This window comes from Lathamus discolor, chromosome 1 (genome assembly GCF_037157495.1).
Source record: "Lathamus discolor isolate bLatDis1 chromosome 1, bLatDis1.hap1, whole genome shotgun sequence".
NCBI classification, from domain to species: domain Eukaryota; kingdom Metazoa; phylum Chordata; class Aves; order Psittaciformes; family Psittacidae; genus Lathamus; species Lathamus discolor.
In genome coordinates, this window is record NC_088884.1 from 10,532,176 (window position 1) to 10,559,230 (window position 27,055).

The 27,055-nt window shown below is 40.6% G+C and overlaps 1 protein-coding gene across 5 annotated transcripts; it reads left to right on the forward strand.

Moving 5' to 3' along the window:
* The first annotated feature begins 18,120 nt into the window (after positions 1-18,120).
* AMIGO2 (adhesion molecule with Ig like domain 2) lies at positions 18,121-26,809 on the forward strand. Of its 5 annotated transcripts, none has more exons than XM_065686069.1 (2): positions 18,121-18,639; positions 25,071-26,809. In XM_065686069.1, the coding sequence occupies exon 2, from the start codon at positions 25,138-25,140 to the stop codon at positions 26,707-26,709; it is 1,572 nt and encodes a 523-aa protein (XP_065542141.1). In that variant the 5' UTR covers positions 18,121-18,639; positions 25,071-25,137; the 3' UTR covers positions 26,710-26,809. The 5 variants fall into 5 exon arrangements, with proteins under 5 accessions (XP_065542141.1, XP_065542473.1, XP_065542386.1 ...); XM_065686401.1 differs by lacking the exon at positions 18,121-18,639 and adding an exon at positions 18,678-18,840; XM_065686314.1 differs by lacking the exon at positions 18,121-18,639 and adding an exon at positions 18,863-19,109.
* The last annotated feature ends 246 nt before the right edge of the window (positions 26,810-27,055 follow it).

Below are 27,055 nucleotides of genomic sequence, written 5' to 3' on the forward strand. Positions count from 1 at the left end.
ACACTCCTGCAGAATGTATCAATCTTGCATTGCTTGAATAAAAACTATGCTGCCTGGCCCAAGCTGCTTGACCATTATTTTGTTAGACTCCTAACAAACTCAAATTGCCAGTGCTAGAGTAGACCGTAATGTTCCTCTACTTTTATTTAAATATTTTTAATTGCAGTTTATATTTTATGAATGTTTCAAATGAATTTAAAATCATGATGAGCTTTATTAAGATGCAATAAAAACTAAAGTACATTAATTAATAAATAACTATATTTATAGCATCAAAGAGCAATTCCCCATTTCCTATATGGAGGATGAGTTTTGAACTTGGTGCAGAATCAGTAGCAAAATACCTTTAACTCTTCATGTCAACTACAGCTTCATAAAATGATACATTTCAATGTATCTGATTAAGGAGCTGAACTGCAGTAATGGATAAACCACTAATATTTCTCATTTTTCCAACTAGCATCAATTTCCTTTTCTCTTATGAGCAACCTCAAATGTGTTTTCATTTTTTCAGAGTTTTTTGACATTCCTTGAGGGGAGGGTTCCACAGTACATGCAAATTTCCAAAAAAGAACCTATATGGATGTCCTGGGTTCAGCAGTAGCAGTCATTTTTCTCCTCCTTAGTAGCTGGTGCAGTGCTGTGGTTTTGACTTTCAGCCTGGGAACAGCGCTGATAACACCGATGGTTTTAGTTGTTGCTCAGTAATGTTTACTCTGACCAAGGACTTTCTGAGTCTCATGCTCTGCCAGGGAGGAGGGGAAGCCAGGAGGAAGCACAGACAGGACACCTGACCCAAACTGACCAAAGAGGTATTCCATACCACAGCACATCATGCCCAGTATATAAACTGGGGGCAGCTACCAGGAAGGGCCATATCACTGCTCGGTCGAGCTGGGTATCGATGGGTGGTATTGTATTCTCTTCCCTTGTAATTTCCCTTATCATTATTATTATTGGTGGTAGCAGCAGTGGTTTGTGTTACACCTTAGTTACTGGACTGTTCTTATCTCAACCCGTGGGAGTTACACCCTTTCGATTCTCCTCCCCCTCCCTCCGGGAGCAGGGTGGGGGGTAGAGATACGGTGGGGGGTAGAGATACGGTGGGGGTGAGCGATCAGGCTGCGTGGGTTCCTGACTGCATTTAAACCACAACAATGGAGAATTCTGAAACAGTTCCAGTGTAGATAGATTAAAAAATATACGTAAATAAATCATGCACATTACGTTCTGTGGCACATGCTAATGTTCAGAAAACATTCAAGAAAAATTAAATTTCTTTGTTCAGAAAACATTCAAGAAAAATTAAATTTCTTTAGAAGAATTCTTCTTTTGAAAGCAATGATTAGGCAACTGTGCTGGCATAGGTGACTGAATAGTGTCACCTGATTGTTCTGAAACACATTCATAACTTTCCCCTCAGCTCTTATAATAAATATAGCACTAATCGAAACTTAATAATTGTCATGAATCTATCTTTGTGTTACTTATATATATATATTAGAAAGATAATTGATTGCATGTTCTACTTGGAAGATATTCTCTACCAATGCTCTTATATTTTATTTACTATTGAAAAAAATTTGATAATGGCTGCATCCAATTCTCAATTCAATCATATGCAAGCGATGAGAACACTGATGACATATACAAAGACCTCCAAAATAATTGCACAGCAGGAACTGTCAAAGTTTGAAGTTATAAAGCAGTTTCCTAAGAGGTAGATCAAGAAAGTGCTTGCCACTATTCCAAATAAAAATTACTGAACAAAATGCCTAAAAACAGAAGGGGAAAACATTGCTATGCTCCTAGTTACTATCCACCAGTCCTACCAACCATAACAAATTTTAGTCATTGAAATAGTACAAGTTTGAAGGAAGTTTAAAGAAAGATGAAATATATTGACTAATTATCCACAACAGAAAGCAACTAAAATTTAGTTTTATTTTTTTTTTCAGGACATTGTCTTTTGCCTTGGACCAAATTATTTGGTTGAAAATGAAAATTCAAGAAAGTGATGAATCTTGCAGTTTTCTTCCAGCTCAGAAATAAAAATTATATAAAGAGGATCTATTAATTCTAAATGTTTGAAAGACCTGGTCATCTCCTGGTTCTGTTAAACCATTAAGTACAGCCAGTATTACTTCCATATGACAGAGCAATATAAGCACCTGATATAGTCGTTGCTTTTGTTTAAGAAGTGAAGAAGGGTTTCTAATTCAACAGAAAGGAAATCTGGTTTGCATGTAAGTGAATCCTAATTTCCAATCAAATGAGGCTTGCCACAACTTCCAGGGTACATATTAGGCACTATGTAATGAAGAAGTACATTGTTTGCGTTTTTCTATGTTGAAGACACTCAGAAACTAATTTAAATATATATAATATTGTAAAAGTTGTTCAGCTTAAAGAAGTTTTATCTTTTGTATGTCAAAGTGAATCTTCAAATGTAAAGGTTAAATTTAACTGAAAGTCAAGATTCAAATGATTTATAATGGGAAGGCCATTATACGGAACATTAATTGAAATGTAAATATGCAAAAAAATTTTGAAAACAAATATATCATTTAAGCTCTCCTGATCACTGATTTAAATAATGATTTATAGTCAGTGAATTAAAACTGTTAGATTAAATTTCATTAACAAACAGGCATAGGGCAGGCAGAGGCTGAGGTGTGTATGTGAGAACTTATTGCTAGACCCCATCTGAAAGTGAAAGAAGCAGACTTTTATCCAAGAATCCAAATATTGTACTGCAATATTTGTGCAAATATTACACATAATCCTAACATTATCTCTGAATAAAAATCTTGACTTTCATAGAACCATACAATGGCTTTGTTTGGAAGGGACATCTTCCACTAAATCAGGTTGCTCCAAATGTTGTCCAGCCTGGCCTTGAGCACTGACGGGTATGGGGCAGCCACAACTTCTTTGGGCAATCTGTGCCAGTGTCTCACCACCCTCACAGTGAAGAATTTCTTCCTAATAGCTAATCTAAATCTACAGAAGTTATCAAATAAATTGAATAATTTAGAAACTGGGTTTTTTTGTTGTTTTTTGTTAGGTTGTTTGTTTTTTTTCCAGTTGCAATGCTATGATAACACCATAAAGAGACAAATTATTGTTTTAGTTGTAGATCAGCTAAAATGTCCCTCACAGTCTTCTGGACTTCGCTGTCAATAAGTTATTAAATGCTCCAGTATGTTGGAGATTAAACCAGTGACATCAGACATAGCTTTTCTCTAATTACACAAATAATGCAAGCAATAAAGCTCTGGATTACTCTTTTCCTAAAAGTAAGCAAACTGCTGTTCTAATTCTGGCTTGCACTATGGTATAATCAAATTATACACATGTTAGACATATCCAGGATAAACACACAATTTCAGGATCAAAATAATTTCTTGCTATTGCATGTTCCACGCTTTTTCAGAAAGACTCTCTCTCAGGAATGTTTGCTACTCTTAAGCAAAAAAAGATCAATTTTTAATTAATCATAAAACAGAAATAGCTATTTTATTACATGCAGGAGGGCTTTTTGTTCATACTCAAATGTACTCAATCTTGAAGCTAAATTCCTAGCCAGAGATGGCTTACCAAGTCATGTGTTGGCACGATATAGCAGAAAAGCATAATAATGGATTTTGACATGGGTTTTTATCAGAGTCATGCTGAATTCTCAGCATCTTAGAAGGCACTCGTCTTCCATGTCTATCTGTAAAACGCATATCTCAAAGGCATAACCAGAGCCAATGACTCAAATAGAAACCATACCAAATCAAAGTAAAAATAAGCGGCAGTTATTATGGGTAGGATGAGTAAATACCGAAACAAAGTATCATGAGAAGTGGTGAATGCTCCATCTTTTACTACTGGTAAATCATACCTGAATACATTGCTGGAAAATACATCTTACGAGTAATTGTTGTTGGAGGGGTACCCATGTGAATCTTTCTGCCTGCCCACACAAGAAGGCATGGCAGTCCCTTCTTTACATGAAGTATATGTACTAAAGAAATAGTCAAGTATTGAGTGTCACAGAAATGATCCTGCTGCTGGTTCTGCTCCTTTTTAAGTCAAATGAGTTTAATATCTGCTATTTCATTTCATCAGGCATTATGTGCTTGTCTGTGTTCTTGGAAATTTACTACTGATTGATTATAATTTTGACAATGGTAAATATTAGTTTTAGATTTAGTAAATTAACATTTGTTTAGTAGATATTTAAAAGGACATCAAGTCTTTCTAAAAAAAAATATTTGCTCTGCATTAAAGAAGAGGCCTGTTGTTTTCATTTCTGTGCAAAGCTTGTTTAAGATATTTAGATAAATACTAATTTCAGTACAGAGCAGAGACACCAAAGCAAAACCTACTCAGGAAGGAGATGGTATTAGGGGGTTTTCTGTATTCAGGCTTCATGTGCTGGAATCTTCACCTCCTACTATATTTAAAATTAATTAGCTCTCGCATTAATCTTCAAGAAAGGAATTGGCGTTGTAACACAGCACTCATGGCTCAAAAAGCCCTTTAGAAATTACATTTCTTACCCCAAAGTAGAAGCAACTACTACACAGATTTGGGGGGGAAAGGTTGGGAAAAAATGCAATCAATATGTATACTTCCAATTTTCCCATTTACCTGAGGTCACTTAGAAGGTCTGTCTCTGTTCCTTAAACTTTAAATCTATGAAATTACAACAGTCATAGGACCCATCTTTGTAAAGCTCTTGCATATATATTAATACATAAAAGCTGAGCAATATCACTATTATCCTGCTCTTCAACAAAATCTTGAAAGGAACAAATGCTGAGCTATGTAAAGTCAAATAGCATTTAAAAAAAATTAAATGATCAATTTTTTTCTCATCCTTTCATCCCAGAATCTTGGAAGAGTTCCAAAACTACACTGAATGCTCCCAAGATGTCTGGCACAAAACACAGTAGTTGCCAAGCATTTTGTTCTCTCTGACGGCCCATGATTAAGTAACCCAGGTCTGTCACAAAAACAATTCCTTTGTAGCACTTTCTTTATGACTTGACTGTGAAAAGTTGAGGGCACTTCCCCAGTAAAGGGTTATCAAGTTTATTCACTTCAGCTTTCTCTGTGTTGTTTTCCTTTCCCAGGGGCTGTTGGCCCAAAAGGTGCCATTACCTGAAAGAGGATATTTTGCCTGAGGAAAAGGTAGATCCTCCAGCCTGACTTCAGATTTGCAAGACTCCAAAGGGACTTTCCTGGCTTCACATAATTCTTGTGAAGGCTGGTTGGAGAGCTCTCAAAGCTAGGAGAAAAGGACTTTAAAGATGAAACAACCTAATGCCACAACTACATCACCACCAGAAATGATCCATCAGCCATATCTGCAATTATTTTGTGACCATACAAGAAAAGGCTTTTTTAGGTTATAAATGCTTATAAAGCACAAAAATGTCCCAGTGGATTAAGTGTTTCAGAGCAACGTTTTACTACCACACAGGATACTAAACAGTTTGGAATGAGCATATTAATCCCAGGCCAAACACAAACTCCTTAAAAGCAGAACTGTGCATCCACAAAAAGTCCAGTGAAGCTTCAGATCAGAGTTCAGAGTTCAGAATTGCAAGAAGGCTGCTATAATTCTATTTAACCAGAGGTGGTAGCTTACTATAAAACATCACCATGGCTTAAATTTGATATATGACTTTAAAATTACAAAGTATCAAGTTCTTCCAACAGAGGAATTCATGAGGCTTCGTTTCTTACAGAACATCTTGCAATGCTGTATTTCTCCCTGTTGTAGTAACTCCGGCTTCTCTCCTTGTGATGAGGCCCCTTCGCCTCAGTGTGACCCATTCTACCCCACACCCCCCCACTATCTGCATTCTCCAAGCCCAGTGCTGAGGCTGGTTCCCAGCTTTGCTGTGTTGAATTGCTAAGCAGCATTCACGTGGTGACTGGCCAGCAGCAGGCTAAAAAGAGAAGGCAACTTGCCAGTTTTCTCCCAGCAATGGTTTCCTTTACCCAGGTGCAATATGCACTAAATTTTACTAACTTAATAACAAAAGGTCTGTGCATCTGAGAAACGTGATCAAGATTGGACAGGAGAATAAAACTTTTGTTCTCATGGTATGGAGACACACTGACACATGAGCAGAATGATTGCATAGCCCTTATTGCTTAGATTCTGTGTTAATGAAACCCACACAAGGAAATCTGTATTCACCACCTTCCGCTTTCAAAGAGAAGCTTAGCCAAGGGTTGGTTTTATTTTTTTCCTAATTTGTTTTTGCCCATTTAGACTCTATGTTGATGCATGGGAAAATAGGCAAAAATGACAAATACGAAAGACAGCTGCTATTTTGTTCAATAACTGAAAAATGACTTTGTGCTGCTGATCCCACACACCAGATGGTATACTGCCATAACCAAAACTGGTGCCGACATAAATATTGTCCATACTTCCAAATTTTAATCACTTTTCGACACAAGACACGTACACATTCTTTTTTCTCTTGTAGGCTTTGCCATACAGCTTTGAAACAAGCAAATACTGCTAATCAAAACATTGCTCAAACACTCTTAATTAGTTTGTGTAACTGGGATAGGGACAAAACTAACTTTTCCTTTTTTTTTTTTTTTTTTTTTACTGTGGGGTGATTTTACTTTTAAAAGCTCTGTGATTACTTGCTGTGCTTTGTGATATGCTTTGGGTGGATGTGAGGGTAAATTGTAAAGCTGATTTCCCTGAGAACCCTGAGTTCTACTAAGTTAGGTCCTCGGGCTGAGTGGAGTGGCTATTAGGTGACTCTTTTACCTGGTGATGACATGCAGGGCCAGACTTAGCTAAATGTAAGCTTATTTTCCAGTAAGATCTCCTTCCCATTAAATTAGAAACACATTGACTGGGAGAAAGGAGGGAAGACAGGAAAGAGTGCACTTCTGGCTGTGGCAAAACCAAGGGAAATACAGAAGAGAGCTCTGCAAATGCAGACAGACACTGTGGTCTGCCCCTACACTTGATTTTATACACGTGATGATCTCACAGAAAATAGCTGTTAGAAAGGTCACAAAACCCACCATCTACTGCCAATATCTACACTGAAATTAACAATTTGAGTCAATCTTACCTAGCAGCATTGGGTAATTCAAAGGTTTTCTGCTCAGGTAAAACCTGACAATCATATCTGCCTGAGAAAGGGTATCTACGTTTTCTCAACTTGGACAAGCTGAAGTGGGAGATAGGAACAGGTCACTCAGGGAGTCTGGAACTAGGCAAGACCCTGAGAAACCTGATCTGACTTCAAAGTTGGCTCTGTACTGGACAGGGAGGTTGGAACAGATGACCACCGGCAGTTCCGTTCTACCTAAAGTATATCATAATTACCTAATATTTTGATAAATCTTGTGTTTCAGCAGTTTGATTCACACTAGTTGAGACATAATGTCAAGAAAAAAGCTTATTGTCTTTCCTTGTGCATGGTTATGATAGTCATCAGGTACATTATTGTCCACTATTTTTTCCATTATCTATTTGCTCTGACACCCACATCTAAGCAATCCCCTACTGTCACCGTAAGTTCTCTCTTCTCCCAGCTGCCTGGGCCCCAGGAGTGGCCACTCTAAAAACAGAAGGGATGGACACCCAGTTCAGACATCAGGACCAAGACCAAACACAACCCTCAGAAGCAATTTTTTTTCCCCTTGCTCCATCCTAGCACAGGGCATTCCCAGTGCAGAATATTTAGGTTATTTGGTTGGTAAAAAGCAAGTGGTCTGTTTACCATTATGCAAAACATAATATTTCAAAAGTTTATAAATTGGTTACTTCCTCACAAATTCCTGCAAAACAAGGAGGTGCTAGAGTGTTTCCACTAAAAACTCACCAGAAATGTTAAGACAGGCAACAGTGGTTGTTCACTTTCTTTTCTGGATGTGTTTCAGAACATTTCAGAAATGTTTGACACTTCCTAATCAAACATTAACTCAGGCTGATAGACAGTGCGGGATATTTTTGCTCCAGCTGTGAAACTGTCACAAGGTTTCAAGCAAGCAAAACCAGGGACTTACAATGGAAAGTGTTCAGTGACCTCAACCAATCATGGTGTAACAGCCCTTCCAAAATTAATCCCTTGGTTGGTGCTTAAGAATTGATACCACAGGCTAACAATACGGAGCATAAGTTTACATGAGAACATACTTGCTTTCTACCAGCCACCAGCCATGTATTGTCAACCCAAACCAAATTGAAAATCAAGTGCAGCTAAAACCAAATTTTGATGCCTTCACCTAAACAAAAGCTCTGAATGGGAGCAATGGGCTTGGCTCAGGTGATGTTAGCCATTACAGAAGCTTTGCCAAACATACCTTAGTTTTTTGTCTGATGTACCAAATTGTATTTCCTTCAAAACCAACTGAGCTATCCCTCCACAGTTATGACAGGGTTCAAAAGAATGTGGGAGAAGTAGATGACTGCTGGAAACTCACCACCAGAGGTTAATAAGCAAGGTCTGAAAACAGGCTGAGTACTGATTTTATCCTCCCAGGTTTCCACCCAAAAGATATGTAGAAATATAAAAATTAAATCATCCTGCAGCTGTTGATGGCACTAACCAAACCAATGAATAAAGAGCATAGAAGACCTGATAGATCAGTAAAACTATTCATACATACTATCTGAGGACATGCTTTGATGTCTGGCTGGGTGCAAGCAGTGGGTCACATCACAAAACTCATAAGCAGCAAAAGCATAAAAGCAAATGTGCTGGTACTGACTATTTAAGATGGAAAAGGTACCAATGGCCAAAGATGAAAAAACAAAGTTGTTCCAATATTAAAAAAAAAAAAACAACAAACAAAAAAAAAAAAAAAACAACAAAACTGAGTCTTAAAAATTAGTTCTATGGGTTAGGAAGATTCTCCTCTGCATTTCAATTGCAAAAAGAAAAAAATGGAACTACTACTAAAAACAGACTCAGATTCTTTTTTGGCTCTTGTTCTTGTCATTATCTCCACTCACACCAGCCTTCATGACATCCTACTGAATACAGAAATCAGCACTAGCAAATCCAGAAAGAGAGGCATTAATGGATTTATGTGAGGCCAAGAATAACCAGAGAAGATGCCCAAATTGCCATCTCCTCACAGATTCCCCCAATGTGTACAATCACAATTACTGTAGCAATGCCAGAAAAACAGAGAGCTATATTTAAACTCCAAAGAAGGTATTTGGAGTTCAAAATGCTAATCATATTTATGTAGAAAGGGAAGGAAACCTCATAATAACCTACACATGAATTTCATTGGTTTATTTGTGTTCATTAAAAGCAGATGCTCTCTGTAGCCAAAAGAACAGGAGCTTACAACAAGAGAAAAGCAGACTTGGCTGGTTAAAACACAGCAGTTATTTTACCTCACCATGTGTTGTTTTTCAAGCTTCTAGCAGTCAGATGGCTGCCAGAAAAATATGGTCAGCTGTGAGGGCACAGGGAGTTGATCAAATAGCAAAGGCTTCCTCTGATAAAAACTAATCTAGTTCTAAGAGCAAGAGAGCAAAACTCCTTCCACAGATTAAAATGGCATTTCACTTCCACTGCTTGGAATGCAGGCTTCCTGTCTAAAGCATTTTACTTAGTAATACAAATAAAACTTTACACTCATTTTTGTTTCTGTTTCTTTGAACACAGTAGTTCACACAGTGATAAACGTACCAAATGTCAGGTGAAGGCAGATCTGACATCCCTCTGATATCAAAATTTGCTGCTTTACAAATCTGTTCACTTGGGTTACTTACTGACATGAGTGATAGAGATCTGTGTGTCCTGGGCAAAAAAAAGAATGGTAACTTAGATACCATCATGATCTTGGGCAGCCTCAGATTTTGCATTTTTAATTTGTGGTAGATCTGAGAAGTCTTCTAGCCAAAAATATAGTCCAAGAAAGGAAAAAGTAAGATCAGTTCAGGGAACAGTCATAATGATGGGATAAGTTTACCTGAATGAATAATGCATGGAAGGACATCCATTCTGCCCTTCATTTTAAAGCTTTTTGAATTGAGGATGTCAGAAGACTCTAAAGAGACTCTAGAAGACTCTAATAAGACTCTCATTTACCAGAATTATCCTATACCTTTTAAACTTCAGTAATACCTACCAACATAACTCTGTTTAGTCTCTTATCAATTGGACCAGCAATAAATGAGGCTGTACTGGCTCCTTCAGTACCTGCTGAAATCAATTATACCATGTGTACATAACCATTAATGCAGCTGACTGTAGTCCTCCACACTTAAAGGCACAAATGGCAAAGACAATGCACAGGATCTCCCATTTTTCCTTCTTCGGGGAGTGGGCACTGTAATCCTATGCTCAGCTGTTCTGTTTCTAACATGGTGCCTCAAGCAAATGAGGCTTATGCAGACAGGCTGGCTGTCTCTGTAGCTGTCTGTCTCCCCAGGGACTTTGAGTTTCAGCCAAACTTACAGAGGAGGGGAAGTCTCAGACATAATGGTAGACTGACAAGCTTCATAAAAATAATCACCTGGGTAAAGGAGAAGCAACAAGCAAATGCTCTGATTTTGCAAAAAACAAGAAGTGAATGTGAGCTTTCAAGCAAGAGATTCCATCTGGACAGGACACCTAGCAGATGCTCCAATTATATTAAAGTCTTCAGAGCTTGTAATCAAGTGCAAAACACAAAGGTTAAAAAAAAGTTTTCTTATTTCAGGATTTGAAAGAACTAATTGTTTTTTCAGGACATTGAAATGAGAATAGAAATAAACCAGGAGGAAGAAAGGGTCAGTCTCTACTATATGTTTTTCCATGCTCCCAAACATTTCTGCTTTACTTAAGGTTACTGCAGGCAATGACTGAAACAATGGCTAGTGGAAGCTTCCAATTGCAGCTGGGCTTTTTTTTGCATAAGATCAAAAGAAGCTTCTCTACTTTATTTGCTGGACAATAATTTTACAAAATACTCTTTCCATCTACTTCAAAATTGGTCTCGTGTACTAGAGTGGTCAAGTTTTGCCCAGCTAAACTTGAAATTCAAAGGACAATTACTTTGAGATTATTCTGAGTATGTTAATTTTTCTCAGTCTTCCATTTTTCAAAACCCAAGCACTCAGATGTCATCAACCATCCAGATACCATAGGAGTATTGATAATGAATCCTTGTTAGCAGAGACCATAACCTCGACTGAGTTTATTGATAAGAATACATAATACAGTCTTGAAATTTACCCTGAATAAAAATGTATTAATTTATGTACAGGCATTAACCACTGTATTGAAACAGGGATACTATCATGTCCACAGTTTGATCTCATAATTCTTGCCAGATCATATGCCTTGAATCACAGGCAAACAAAAAAATCCAAACATAGTTATTTCAATTAGTCTTGCCTTTTGTACCAATGACAGGGTTTAAAGGAGACTTTCAGGCATCACTTACTATGAAACTTAGCTCAGAAAGATGCTGATACCAACACAAGACACAAGACAGGCTGAGAGCAGGGACAGGGAATTCTAGTTTCTGCAGACACAAACTTCAGAGCAGACTGCACTGAACAACACTATGATTGTTTCAGTCTTGAAATCTAAGCATCAAGAGGAAGAGGAGAAAGGTTCTCTGCAAAATCTGAAATGGGTCAGAGACATGCTCAGTGTGAGAGGTCACCCCAGCACTCTTGCAAGCACTGCAAACGAGAAGACAATACACAGTCATCATGAAGACATATTGCTGTTTGGGTCTGTGCTCGCTTATGTCTGTAACAGAAATAAGCAGTATATTGAACATGATTCTGCATGTAAAAGACATTCTACCCTTAGGGTAACCCCTGCTGATTTCAAGATGCATGGTTATAAATAATGGGGAATGTGACCTTTTGTTTCCAACTCAAATATTGCCAAAAAAAATAATCATGGAAGATGCATTCATGTCCAGAATCACAATGCCAATTCCTAACAGACTTCTTCATTATATCCTTTTTCCTTTTTTCTTTTTTTTCGTCAAAAGTTACTAATGATAATGGATGGTTGTACTCATCCCTGTTATTAGTCGAAGCAAAGTCAGAGCAGTTTCAGCCTGGATTAATATGGATCATAAAAGCCTTTGCAAAGTAAATGTTGTTCACCAAAATAATATACAATTTTCTTTCTTTCCTACATAGTTCTCCTATGTTATTCAGCAACTGCTTGCTCAATGCTAGTAAAATATCTGCTTTAAAAAGGACACCGGCTGGAGGGAATGCGTCAGAGTGATTGTTAGGAGCTTCGGTTTGTTGTTTTATAAAAGGTAAAAATATAACATTGTTTCACATCTTCCAAAGAGTATTTCTGGTGCCAAGCAGCCATAGCGCGTTATGATGAAGAGCTATATATGTGTAACCACCTTTGGCAGGAATCCTTGGGCAGAAAATTGTCCTTTGCAGCAGCGTAGCTACACACACAGAGACACCTGCCTGCAGAGTAAATTCAGACCGAGTGTCTTCATACCAGCCTGGAGAAACCTGCAGCACCATGCTCTGGGGTTCCACATGCTGGTCGCAGAATGGGGGGCCACATCTGGACCTTGAATCATATGAAGAGAAAGAGATGTGGAAGAAGACTGCAGGTGGGGACTGATCTTCTAGACTGGTTTTTTAATACTTTCATTTCTTTTTGAAATGCAATGGACTACCTCCTATGATCTCTCCCACTCCATGAGTTCAGGTATGAGGAGCACTCGCCTGGCAGTTCACGTTTAAGAATGACCATTAATCCCCTGCCATATCCAGCATGTAGGGTCTTGGAGAGGGAGAGAAAATGTGCAGAAGCTCCATGAAAAGTATGAGGGGGATCAGAAGGTAGCAGCCAATTAAACGAGTCACACTCGATATGAGAAACCCCACAGAACTTCCTTAATCTCCTACCACTGCTGCATATTCATACAATGGTTTTGCACTATACCCTCTGAGATTTATAGCCACTATGGTGCTGTATCTGTGAACAATTAAACTCAAGAGGGTGAGATCATAGAATCGCAGAATGGTTTGGGTTGGAAGAGACCTTAAAGCTCACCTAGTCACAAGCCACAGCCATGGGCAGGGGCACCTTCCACTAGACCAGGCTGCCCCATCCAAACTGGCTTTGAACACTTCTCCAGGGATGGGACATCCACATCACTTATTTTTCTTTTCCTCATGCCTCATATTGCAAATCTAGACATTATTCACAAATACTTCATATATTACCATGGAGTAGTATTCAAGTTTTAACAGAAAATACACTTGCATGATCTCTCTTTAGATGTTTTACAGTTACTGCAGTAACTCACTAGAGCCCTCTGTACTACAAAATGAATCTGGTATTCTAAAAAGCTTTCCTACTTTTACTTTGGCTATATGAGAGGTAAATGGTGTCTCAAGAAATAAGTAATGCATGACAGCATTCAAAATCACCTTTTCAAGTCCACCAGCAAGGTTTATTTGCATGAAGAGCTGGATTTTAAAGGTTAGGTTACCTACCTGTTATCACAGAAAAGCTATCGTTCTGCTTTAAAAGAGACTGCTCGAGGCCATGACAAATTACTTTCCCAAATGTTCTTACTATTAAAGGCTAAATTCACTGAACCAATAACACTGTGTTAATTTGTAACATTTTCTCAAGTGCTGCCTTTGGAATAGAAAATGAAAATAAATTATCCTCCAGTGCTCAACAATGCCTTCCTTGCATGTAAATGGGCTCCAAAGACTTGAATAGTGCTTAACGATGTTTCTGGGTGTATTTGAGATCCACAAACTCTAAGACTTAAGGACTCTAAAAATCCACAAGGACCACAAGCCACTGACGCTTACCTCTGCTGTTTCCAAGCTTTTAGGTTTCAGTGGCTAATCTAGCTCAAAATAAGAATGCATCTCAGAATGTTCATTTATTGTTCATAACATATGAAATGTGTGGATGGTGAATACCTCAGTTCAAGCTCTTTCAGTTTTCTAGAAGTCATCCAGGACATAAACTGCATGTTCTGTAAGTTATACACAAACTTGATGACACCAGCACACAGCATAAAGACCGTTAAAGTAAATCAATTTGATTAACAGAGACACTTCAGATATAACTGCTGGTCTTTTTCCCATCTTTGGTCTTATGAAATCCTAGAGTCAGCAAAGACATCAGAGAGGACTGCAAGTGACCGCAAATCTGCCCAACTGAGGAACTGACATTTTGGGTAGTAAAGAGGCATTTGAATGGAGGAAGGGGAAGAAAACAGGGCTAAATCAATAAATATAAATAGTAAAAAGCTTTTATCCTGAAGTATACTCACCCCTAATAAGAACTTCAACTTAATGCTAGCCACTCGGACTCCCTGTTCCACAGTACTTACCAGCTGGTGGCAATTCTGAGGACAGAATGGGGAAAGATGGCACTGGCAGACAGGTGATACTCCATGTCTCTTTGAACAACCCCTCCAGACCTTCAGATCTTTTAAACTGAAAATAAGGAGCAATATAATACGTTTTAGTGATAGAGAGGAAGAAAAGGTGGTTTTGAATGTCTAAGGATGTGGAGTGAGGAACTGCTTGCCCAGGTAGGAAGTAAATACAATCCTTCCACATCCCACACACTGGGCTAAAGAATCACTCTCTTATTTTCTTTACCCTTAGTCTAATGAACAGTGCTCATTCCTATGTGGGAGTAAAAAAGGAATTTTTCAGGAAAGGAAGAAAAGAGTCTGAGCCCTTGGAGACTGAGCAGCCTGGTGACGAGTGTCTTAGTGGAACAGAAAAGCTGTCCTCAAGGGCCAGCTTCAAATTAGTTAGAAAAGAGCATTGAAAAGAGCAATTGCAACTCTCTGCTGACAGTCCTGCTCATCTTCTGATACACAATAAGAGCTTTAAAACCCATGTCTGCTACTGACATCACTACCAGACCTGCCTTTTGCTCTCTTCATCCCCTCAGGTACTGAAAGATCTCTCACGGGGCAGCAGCCATGTACTACTTCAGGGCATGCCAGAAGCATTTCGGCCTTGACAGGACCAAGCATTTTTCCTTGTGTCTCACACTGAAACCCAGGCAGGATCCACGGACCCACTGTTCTCTGCTAAGGGGCTTGCTCCACTAGATGTCAAGCTGTTTGGTGTAGATTTCAAAATACAGTGTCGGCTACCATTTTCTTCTAAAAAATGACTGGGGGAAGAGGAATAACTCTCTGGGTCCTCTCAAATCTGTGTTTAAGTCTTTGCGCAGCTTGATTCCCTGACTTCCCCTGGGGCTTCAGACTTCATGCAGCTGGGACTGCTGCCCATGTCCCCCAGCAATGGAGTACTGAAGTATCCTTATTGCCAGACTGGACTTACACTGAGACAGAATTCATTCAGGACTAAGAAAGAGGAACCACAAAAGGGAAGATTTCTCTCTAACCCTTTCTACTGAGTGCTATCTAATGTCTATAATGTATATAACCAGGCCTTAAACTGGAGGCTGGAAATCCTTCTTCCAACACAAGCATTATGGCAGAAAACTCATGCCCTTGCCAGAAGCAGTGTAAGAGGAGAGATAGAGGATATTTCCTTCTTTCAGTACTCCCTTCCTGATTAGTCCCTAGCCCAACATTTGCACTGCTTGATCGTAAAGGGACTGTAAACTCCCTGAAGCAAAAGTGAATAAGGATCCTGCTTTTGAAAAAACAAATAAAAGTAAAAGTCCTTTAATGATGAATTTAATTGTGTAACTGTAATAACACTGCTGGTTTACTAAAAAGACTTCTTTTTGAAGATACTAGAGGTATTATTGTATTTGTGGGGCCTTTCAAGAGCACAAGCAAAATATTGTTATTAAAGGAACTCCTCAAGGTCCATCAGTCTGTCTGGCACTGCACAAGACATGAAAACAAGAACTGAAAAGCTTTCACTCTAATAGATAGTTTGGTACAGGATCAGGGAAACACAGGCAGGATCCTGATGGGTTTGGAAGAAGGAGACAGCTATCAGCAATTCTCTGCAATAAAAATCTCTACTGGTGGTGCCAACAACCTCGCATTTGTACAGATTACCATGAGAAAGGTTTCATGTTCTAATTAATGTACTGTCAGCTTCACACAGGTTGTGCCCATGTTTGATCAACAAAGATTTTGGATAGATATTGCTTTCACATCAGTACTATTTTATAGAAGACAGTTAGCTCCTGATTGTTCCCACACAAATTAGATTTTTTAAAAATATAATAATTCCTTGTAATTCAGTATGTAACAAATGAGAATTTGTTACATATTGTTACATACTGAATTGCATTTCTGTTATAAAATAGCACAATGAATTAGATTGCATTATGCCATTGCAGACTTGTCAGCATTCAGAGGGAATGAAGAATTGCTGGGCTTACAACCAGCTGTTTCTAGACTTACAAGGATCCTGTGCTTCTGAACTCCTTTCAGACCACTCAATGCGTCCCTTGATCATGATTTCTCTGCAAAGACTGCTTATTGGCAGATGGCTTCTGTCTGTAAGATAAGCAGCTCATGTAAGGATCATCACAACCCCCATCAATTTCTTGAGGATCTGGGCCCTGAGATCTCCAACATAAAAAGCAAATCCCAGTCAGCATTAATGAGAAAAATAAAACTGGAAAACAAAATTTTTATTGCCTTAAGTGTTAGACACTTCACTCTGATTTGGAATCTGCCTTCCCTGAAATAATCGTCACTATATCCAGCTCTCATGGCTGGAATCTAAATAACTTGGCTATAAGCAACCCTGTCACTTTGCATCTATCAGTGCTCCACACTTGCTGAGGTCTGAACAATCTGCAATTAAAATTGTTAGCATTTTAAAACCAGTTTAATTTAAAGAAAGTGTGCAAAATATCCACAAATGGACAGCTACTCTATATGCTATGACAGCCAATATTTTCATGCCATAAGTAGGTCTAGGAAAAGCCAGGCTCAACATTTTCAATCTTGATAGCAGGGGAAGGAGATGAAAAAAGTTATCATCTTCCTCAGACTGTATTGGCAATGCAATTGACTTAAATTTCACCCATTATTTTGATACATTGAGACAACCAGAAAACTTTAATGGTTTGGTCTAAATGAAGACAACAAGCTGCTTTAAACAAATGACTATTTCAATGGAGGTTCTGAAACCAATCAATGTTGAATCAATAACTTAGAGATTAAAATAACTTCACTGGTGTATCATCCAAATGCAAAGAAATGCAGAAATACAACAGAAAATAAGAATGATTAATAAAAAGTTGATTTTCTATGGTAAGGTAGTGCTCAAAAAGTCTTTGAAACCAATAGCAGTATCACCCACGGCTCACCAGGCTTCAATCTATTCAATCTCATTTTTAACAGGTACCTTGTACAATACTAAAGTATTTTAATTTGCCTGTACCATGATTTTTAAGACAAGAAGGAACCCTTGAGCATTATATGTAGCCACAAACCCTCATATTAAACATCACTTCACTATGTACCCTTAGAAGAAAAGTGTGATTTACAGCAGCTTTAATACACAAGCCCATTTGCTGAAAACTATTCCATAAACTGCATGTCTGGATGACAATAAATCCACAGTCTCTGTTATTTGCTAAACTAGCCCCTGTTCAGTTTCAGTCTCTAAAAATAGGGTATTCTAAATTATGGCGGAAATGTAGTGAGAAACTTCGCCGGAGGAGGTTAAAATCAGTGTGTAACTGAGAGAAGGGAGTTCTTAGGGTTCCAGCTGCAGCTTTGCTTCTTTCTGACCTGGTCACGCTTTCCCATTTGCAGCAGCTCTTCCGCAGATCCCGTGGTCAAGATAAGCCGGGTACCCGGCAACTAATTTTAGATAACCCCTTGTATAATTTGATAGACTTTTGTTCTCATAAAAGCCCACCTTATTGCTGAGGTTCAGTGGGTTTTGATCACTTAATTAAGTGGAGGCTTATTTTCCGGAGCTAACACAACGCCTTTTAACTTTATCCGCCCCTTATGAACCCCCTGAGGTCCCATCTCCGCTTACAAGGAGTTTTGATGCCTTTAACGGCGACCTCATCCTCTGCTGCGCCCTCCCGAAAACCCGGCCTCCCCGGCGGCGGCACTGGGCTGCCTGCCGCCAGCTGGGGCTCCGGGGACCTGCACGGCGGGCTCGGGGCCGCTTTGCACCAGCGGAGCTGAGCCCACCCTGATCGGCTGGAGGGAGAAGGGGGAGCTCTGCCCTCTCTTGGCAGGGGCAGAGGAGCGGAGCGGGGCGGGCACTGCCCCTCCCGGAGCCGCTGCCCCCCGGGGGGCGAGGGGCGGAGCGGGGGCAGGCGGTGCTCTCCTCCCCCGGGGTACCTACGGCTCCGACCCGCCGCCGCGGAAGCCCCCGGGAGCGCGTCGGGAGTCCGGCGCTGCGCGGCGCAGGGGACCGCGAGGGCGGAGGCAGGAGGGGATAAAAACCCCGGCGCTGCTGTCACCGGGAATCTCCTGCCTTCCCTCCTCACCTGCCGCCGGTACCGGGCTCCGGGCCTCCGCTCCATCCCCGGGGGCAGCGGGCCAGCTCTGCCTGCGCCCGCGGGGGAGGGCAGCAGAGCCGCCGCCGCGCTCTCGGCAGCCCCCAACTTCTCCCGGAGGCAGCGGAGCATGCGGGCCCGGGGCTGGCGGCGGTGTCGGGGACGGCACCGCGCTGCCCGGACATGAAGCGGCCGCCTGGAACTCCAGGTAACGCTGGCCGGCGGGGTGGCGAAGCAGGCACCCCTCCAGTAGCCGGGGCACGGCGGGCGGGCAGAGTCCGGAAGAGCGGGAGAGCGAGGCGAGCGCAGCCCAGCAGCGGGCGGTGGAGACCCAGCTCCTACCTCCGTTGCGGAACGGAGCGACTGTGGTCGAGCCTGCCCGAGGAAGGCGGCCAGGGACACCTCGGGGGTAGGTGGGTGAGGCGAGGCTGCTGCGCGGTGCTTGTGGGTGCCCCGGTGCAGCGCCGGCTCAGCCCGCCCGGCCGTCCCGCTCGACGAAACTTTGCCCTCCGCCGACCCCCGGTAGGGATCGCGGGGCTGCACCGGGCAGTTTCCATCGGGAGGCTGGCAGGAGCCCTCTTCTCCCCCCTTCATAGGCAAGGGGGTTTCTCTGAAGTTTAGCCTGTCAGAGAAGCTGTCGGAGGCGGTGAGGATCCTACGCTGGGCAACTAAACTTTCGTAAGATCTGGCATTGCTTGGAGACTGGTTACTGATACTGCAACAGGCGCTGCCGCTTACCATTGCATTTTTTTTCTTAATTATTTGCTGATCTCCTTAGCAACTGAAGTAATTTGCAAGGTTTAAACTAGGGTGCAGCATGATTTACAAAGGAACATGGCAAAAAAGGATGCATTTGTTGTTTTACTGGTGCCTATTTCCCTTGTACTCCCTCAAGAGAGATAAGAGCTGCAGTGTTGACTTCATGTAGCTGGTACTGCCGTAAACAGACTGCTGATGATTAGTCCAACTCAGGCTCCATGGTACGTCACTCAGTTGCTCATCTGTGTCTCAGTTTTCTTCAAGTCAAGTGAGTTATCTGTCTTTGGGGAAATTCAATCTTTAGTGAGGGATGAGTGGGAGAAGATAGTTTTAACCGACTAAGGTTGCTAGGACAAATTAATCTCTAATTGAGCGCTATTGAGGTCTGGCCAGGTGCTGGCCAGAGACCACTCCATTTGCCAGACTGACCTCAGGATCAGCTTGCTGCAAAGGTAACCTAAAGTCTTTATTTTTTTCATCACTGTTAGATCCTGCATCAAGCATGGTTTAGCCCATTTCAGGGATTTAGTCCAGTGTATCACGACATCACCCAGATGTAGCTCACCAACAGCCTCTGGTGTCCAATCTGTCATGTTGCTAAATCTCGTGGATTACGATGGTTGGGGTTAATCCAGATATGATCAGTCAGAAATGCTGAGCACAGTTGTTAGGCAGATTTAATGCAGAGAGTGCCTTTCCCACTCAAAAATAATAAAAGCAAAGTAGAGCCTGGAGTGAGGTGGCCACTACAGGGTCATTTCCTTTGACAGCATCCCGCACACAAACACACGCAAAGGAAATGGAAGTTTACTCAGACCTTTCTTGCAAGTGTATCATTTGAAAGATTAATTATGTAGGATGCCACTAGCCTGTTTGTAATTAATGGCTGTGTTTTGTACTTAAGCAGGACTCCTAAAGTTAGGATTAAAAGCATGAATAATTGCACTTGTATAATATTGTTGTTAGAAATTAATAAAACTCCATTCTAAGTGTCACTTTTTCTTCTGAACTCCTGAGGAAAGCCTTGTCAAATGCCATAGGGAAAAAACAAAAAGGGCTGTGAGGAAACACTGTTAACACCTGAGCCATCACTGGTTCATTGCATGTATCATTATATTTCACTAATATGGCCCTGGTTCATCTGATATGTAGACTGGTAAGAAGAGGAGAGAAGCTGTGTGGTCACTGAATGTCAATGGGAAGGTGCAAAGGTGTGTGAATGACTTGTGGGCTGACCAGGTAGGGAAACATTCAGAATCAGAACAGACACAGGAGACGTGGCACAAGGAAAAGAAATAGGAGATGTACAAATGGTGTGGACCTTCTGGAGGGTAGACTGAAATCTTTAATGTTTTTAGTGTTTGAGCTCTCTAGAGGCGCAACACTTCCTGCAGTAGTACAGCAGGGTTGTCTGCAAATACTTGCATTTTCACTGTGCAGAAAGTGAGAGCCAAACGTGGGACTATCTATATCGCCACTGTACAGGAAGATGTTATTCCTACTGTAAAGCATTAATCGATCCAGTTTGTTTAACGTTAGAAAAGCTAACCATTTGCTAATTATTTGCACACAGGTTGAAACCAAGCAACCAACCAAACAAACAAAAAAACCCCACAACCAAGCAATAAAAAACTACAACCCCTGCAACAATCACACACATTAAAAAGATCAAAACTAAGAGCCAAGTCCTCAACTCGTCTAGGAGTTGATCTGTTGTAGTCAATTGAGCTGTTTCTGACAACAGAAGATATTCCTTATGATACGAGGGTATACCCTGCATTTCTTCTCTAACAGTTAAGCATGTACACCCTTACTGCATGGATGATTCATCTCGGGGTGTACTGTGTTTTTTTGGCAGTGAACTTAAAATATCACACTTCAACGCCACAAAGAACTGATTTCTTTGAAAAGAGTTCAAGTACAAAACTCCCAGCTGTGCCCTTCACTTTACTATAAATCAAAAAAGCTATTTACCCAGCCCATTCAGAAATAATGGTGAAGTACTTAGCCAGAATCTGTTGGCACATGTTAGCTCATAGTATTTAATAGCAATATCTCTCTTGAGAAATAATGTAATACTGAAATTTGTAAAGTAGTACTTTTCTAAGACCTGAAGTAAGGGTACTGGGATGAAACGAAATGCCACTTTTTAATATAAGGCTGACTGTAGGCTTTGTTCTTCCTTGCCACTTAACATGTGCACATTACTAACTCAGAAATGTTTATGCAGTCATTTTGAATAAGTTCAAATGATCACATAGGTCTTAAATATTTATGTTGAACATGCTTGGCTTTATAGGCCATCCTGTGTAATCTATGAAGAAGGTATGGGGAATAGGGTTGAGGAGCAAGTTGCAACTCAACACTCCTACCCTCCAAAAAGGCAAAGAACCTGATGGGAATGTGAGCACCGCACTGTGAGGTGGGCATGGCAAGGAAAGTTTCTGTTTGTCAGGGTACTCTCCAGATAGTCTTGTTTGTCCTGTTTTATATTTATGGTGTCTGTAATTTGGATTCGCCTCACCAGGCAAGTTAAGTTATCTGAAACAGTTTTCTTTTAGCAACCTCGGTGGGCTTTGGAAATGGACAACCCAGTTTTCAGCCCTTGCAAACTGTTTTTGCCCCTTAGAACTCAAAGGTATTACGCTGATTTACATCAGCCACTGATTTGCCCTTGGGATTTGATTGCAGACTATCTCAGAGTTTGTAGTGAGATAGTTGTAGGTACGGACAAATATGCAAGGCTGTTTAGTGTATTAAACTTGGTAGCCCTTCCAAAACAGCATTGATCTAGTATGTCCCATTTGGAGTATCTCCAGGATCACCGTTATACTCAACATAGGAACTGATTTTGAAAGTGCCATTTCAAAACTGCAAGTACAGTTACATTAAAAATTAGACTGCATATGTTGCAGAATCAGGCATTTAAATATTAGTGGGAAAGGCAACCTAGGCAACCTGTGCGACGGCAGTTTGTCTCCTATTTTGTGGTTGCTCTATAATTCAGTCTTCATGCACATGGTTTTATGGTATAAGGTTTTCCAGTACCTCTCTTCATGCAATATACTAACTAAATGAGCAGTTATTACATTCTTTTTTCATCCGGCAGTGTGTTTCCACTGTGTGTTATGTACTGCATGCCATACAAATCCACACTGAGGTACAGAATTATTTCCTGATGGTCATTTCTATAATGCTTCATAGGTCTTACCCACTAGAAGAATTTGTATCTATTAGTTATTGCCATAGATTAGCTAGCTAGCAAAAGCAACCAAGTAGGGTGCTTAGGACTGGTTAAAAACCCCATTCTTCTGGGTTCCTAACTTCCCACTGAAAGCCCCACACATATATATACTTCAGGAGGATCTAAAAGCCTAGAAGACTATCAATCTTCATGCTAAGCTTTCATTAGAATCAATTTGTTTATCTTTACAATATTTCTATAGCTAAGGTCGTGTTGCTCTATTGCTTTTATAGGCAGGGAAGTAAGTAGAAGCCCTTACAGTCAGAAGTACCAGCTAGAGTCATAGCATTTTTCACTCATCTCAGAACTTCTTCAGATCAATCCTTCCCAAACTTAATACACAGAGGTTTCTTATTTTCTAAGTGTCAAGCTGGTGACTGTCATATGTTTATTATTTTCTTGACAGTTACCAGTTCTCATAAGTTGTCTGATCTCATGAGAATGCTGAGCAGAGGCTTGGGTATGCTCCAGTTCTCAGGTACAGGCATTTCCTGAGCTGTTGATGTAATCACATGTTCTTTTCCTTGTTCTCCCTCAGAACCTGTGCACAGTGTGAGGAAAGGTTTTGGGGGAAAACAAATTAAGCGACTGTATAAGTGAGGACTGTATAGAAAATCTAATACAGCACAAAAAACCTTAATTCTGACACTTGAATTTTTGAGCACTTCACTTTGCAGTCTTGACGTTCTCTTAATGTGAATGCAAACATTTAAAATCAATGTGTAGATAAATTTTTGTGAAAAGTGAGTTCTCGTATCCTGCTGCCTTCATATTTCTTCTTTTAGTGGGTCATTAGAGGGTTCAGCTCTTCAGATTCATAGCACATCCTCTACTACTTGACTTAAGAGTGGATTTGTCAGCAGACAACAGCAACCTGTCAGACTGGCAGAGGGTTAGAGGAGTGGAATTTGGAACTGGAGTGGAAATTAGTGCATTTCACATATATTAATTAATTGCATATATAATCTTAGATTCATAAGTAGCAGATGCAAATTCTCCAGAGGAGCATGTTCTAAGGTTCACCTCCTGAAACTCTTGCCTCTTCTGTTTAACTCTCTACTTGCCCTTAACACCATCCCCATGCGCTTTTCCAGTCTCATATGCCTTAACTGACTTCTGCATGCTCAAACTACCTCTTCCTCAACTGCTTCATTAGTAACGATGGTGATGCTCTATCAGCATCCTCCTCTCCTGGCTTTGCCCTTTGTTCCCTGTGTGTCTCTTATGCTCCTTCTTCCTCTCTCCCCTTCTTTGGCTTCTTTTCTGTGCTGTTGTCCTCCACCCTCTAGGTTTTGATTTTAACGTTTTCATACTCTAGACTCATCCTTTCCTCATCCATCTTGTCTCATCGGAGAATACAGCTCCTCCTTTTATTCTGCTTCTTTCCACACGAGGTTGCTTCTTTTTCCTCCTTGGTGCTGCCCACCCACACTCTCCCAGCTTCTGGCCATAGCCACTCTGAGCAGTGCAGAGCAGTCATTGTGAGGGTGATCCTGCTCCGATACTCTACCAACAGCTGGGTGAGACTGGAGAAATAAGTCTGAGGTCAATATGTGGGAGCTGAATACCGCATTCGAGCTGTGAAGGGTTGGGGATAATCAGTGCAGATGGATCCACCTGGGAATTTACCGACAAAACTCTTAACAGCTATCCAGGGAGAGCAAGAGTGAACAGAAATATTCATTACACTGATAAGTGTGTGTACATTTTCTTTGCAGATGGCAAAAAGCATATCCTTTGGCACAGAATCACTACCCTGCCAAATGTTACATCCCCGCTTCAAACCATAGTGACACTAAAATATTCATAGAAAATAACACGGTTGGATTTGGTCTTACTATTTAAGTATGAGCAAAATATTTTTTTTCCTCTACTAAGTTTTGAGAAATGGCTGACTCATTCTTACTGAAAGTTCCCAAAACTTGTGCCTGAGGTAGGCACCAGGCGTAGATTTCCTCCTTAACAGTTATGTTGGCAAAGGCAGAAGTAGCAGAATACAAAATATTCCAATTGGACATCTTGAATAACTTTAAAAATAGACTGCTGCTACCTAAACTATCAGTTATGGCATGGGAAAAAAAAAAAAAAAAAAAAAGGGAATTTGTTTGACATTTAAAGCTAAGTAGTCTGAGAAAATTCTTTGCTGTGTGACATTTTCTGATTGGGAAGAAATACATGTTGCAACTGCTCCCCACTAGACAAGAACACAGCATTTTTCTGAGGCTTTTTCTGTCCTGTACCAGGAATTTTCTGTCTGTGTTGGTTTGGAAACAGGTAGGGGATGCTATTGCCCAGTTATGTTACACAGAGGAGCATTTCTGATTTTTTTTTTTTTTTAATGAACAATCAGAAATTGCATTTCTTGGTCCAAGACTGAAGAACAGTTGCATTGGTTTTGAAGAGAAAAAAAAATACCATATCTGCAGTGTGAATATTTACACAAGTACAGTATTTCATGTTTACTTAAAAACCAATGTTAAGCTTACATCACCTACAAACAACTAGATTTTACAATTAACCATCTGGAACATTAAGGATTGATTTCCTGTATTTTTCAAAAGGCATGCATAAGAAAACAGGAACGGTATGAATTGTAAATGTTAACATGCTGTACCTCTGTATCCCTCTTTTGACAGCAATTAGCACGAAACTAACTGCACATACAATCTGTGGCAAGAAGCACTGGGAGACAGCTAAGAGGCAATGACAATGTCTTTAACCTGGTGGACAATTCCTACTCAACTTGGAGTTTTTAAAGTGAACTGCAGAGGACTGGCATGCCTCTTGGTCTTCACAATGAGCGTTTGTGGCAGTGCCCCGGGGATGTGCCCAGCAGCCTGCATCTGTGCCAGTGATATCATAAGCTGCACCAATAAGAACCTCTCTAGAGTGCCAGGAAATCTTTATAAATGTATGAAAAAGCTGGATCTGAGTTACAACAGAATTGGGTTTTTGGAGCCTGAATGGGTCCCAGCACTGTTTGAGAAACTGAACACCTTAATAATCAATCATAACAGCATTAGCAGCATTATCACTGGAAGCTTTTCCACAACCCCAAATCTGAAGTACCTAGACTTGTCGTCCAACAGCCTGAAGACACTGAGCAGCCCTGTGTTTCAGGAGCTAAGGGTGCTGGAGGTTCTCCTGTTGTACAACAATCAGATTACACAAATAGAGCCCCCAGCCTTTGGAGGATTGTACAAATTACAGAAACTGTACTTGAGCTATAACTTGCTCTCGCATTTCCCACTGGACTTGTACACTGGAAAACATAAGCTGACAGACCTTGTGTTGCTGGACATTTCCTTCAATCACATCCAGTTGATGCCTGTTCAACGCCTGAGTTCAGTGTCGGCCAAACATCTTAGTGGAATTTATCTTCATGGCAACCCCTTTTATTGTGACTGTACGCTGTACTCCATGCTAATCTTCTGGTATCAAAGGCACTTCAACTCGGTGGTGGACTTCAAAAATGAGTACACCTGTTTGTTGCAATCAGACCCAAAAGGTTACAATAAACTGCCTTTACTGCACGATAACTTCCTGAATTGCTCTGAAAGCACCGTCAACAGCTCTTTCCAAGCCTTTGGGTTTATTCACGATGCCCAGGTTGGTGACAGGCTGATTGTACACTGTGACAGCAGAATCAGTGATGCAGGCACACACTTTGTTTGGGTTAGTCCCGACAATAGATTGCTGGAGCCAGACAGGGAGACCAACAACTTTAAGGTGTTCCGTAACGGCAGCCTGGAGATAACTGATGCCCAGCTAGAGGACTCAGGGCTGTACTCCTGCATTGCAATAAATAAGAAAAGACTATTAAATGAGACCATAGAGGTTAGAATAAATGTTAGCAATTTCACAGTGAACAAGTCTCATGCTCATGAAGCATTTAATACAGCTTTTACCACCCTTGCTGCCTGTGTAGCCAGTATTGTTTTAGTACTGCTGTATCTCTATCTGACCCCATGTCCATGTCAATGTAAGGCAAAAGGGAGGAAGAGGAAGCTGAACCAAAGCAGTGCCCACTCATCAATACTGAATTCCACACTGCCACAAGAGCTGCCAGCTGATGAGAAGAAGGCCAGTACTGGTAAACGGGTGGTTTTCCTGGAACCCGTGCATGAACCAAAACACGGTCAGAACGGGAAAGTAAAACTGTTTCCTAATGACAATATTATTGCTGAGAGTATCTTAAAAACTACTCGAACAAAATCTGACTCAGATTCTGTCAACTCTATGTTCTCAGATACGCCTTTCATGCCATCAGCTTAGTTTGCTGCCTGTGTTTGTATTGTGCAGTTACATTTCTGAATACCTCCTTTGCTTGTAGCAACCATCAGGAAAAAAATAAAAAGAAAGAAAATGTTTTAAAGTAAGTATCTATTGTCAGTCCTTGAATTGTGTCTTCTCTCTGAGTGCAGGGACATGCAACATTGATATTTTCTTTGGGAAAAGCGAACAGTATGGTGTTAATGTAAATGTCTTCCATTCAAGCCTAGCCTTGGCTTGTACTCTCTGGTCCATACATAGCAATTTCTCTTGCATGTTTAGAGGCACTCACAGTGCTTACAGCTGACTCTTCAGAGGCAGAGGCTGACCCCTATAAAGCACTCTCAGC

Excerpts from the sequence above, each read along its gene's own strand:
- AMIGO2 (XM_065686069.1), top strand. The coding sequence starts at position 25,138 with ATGACAATGTCTTTAACCTGGTGGACAATTCCTACTCAACTTGGAGTT.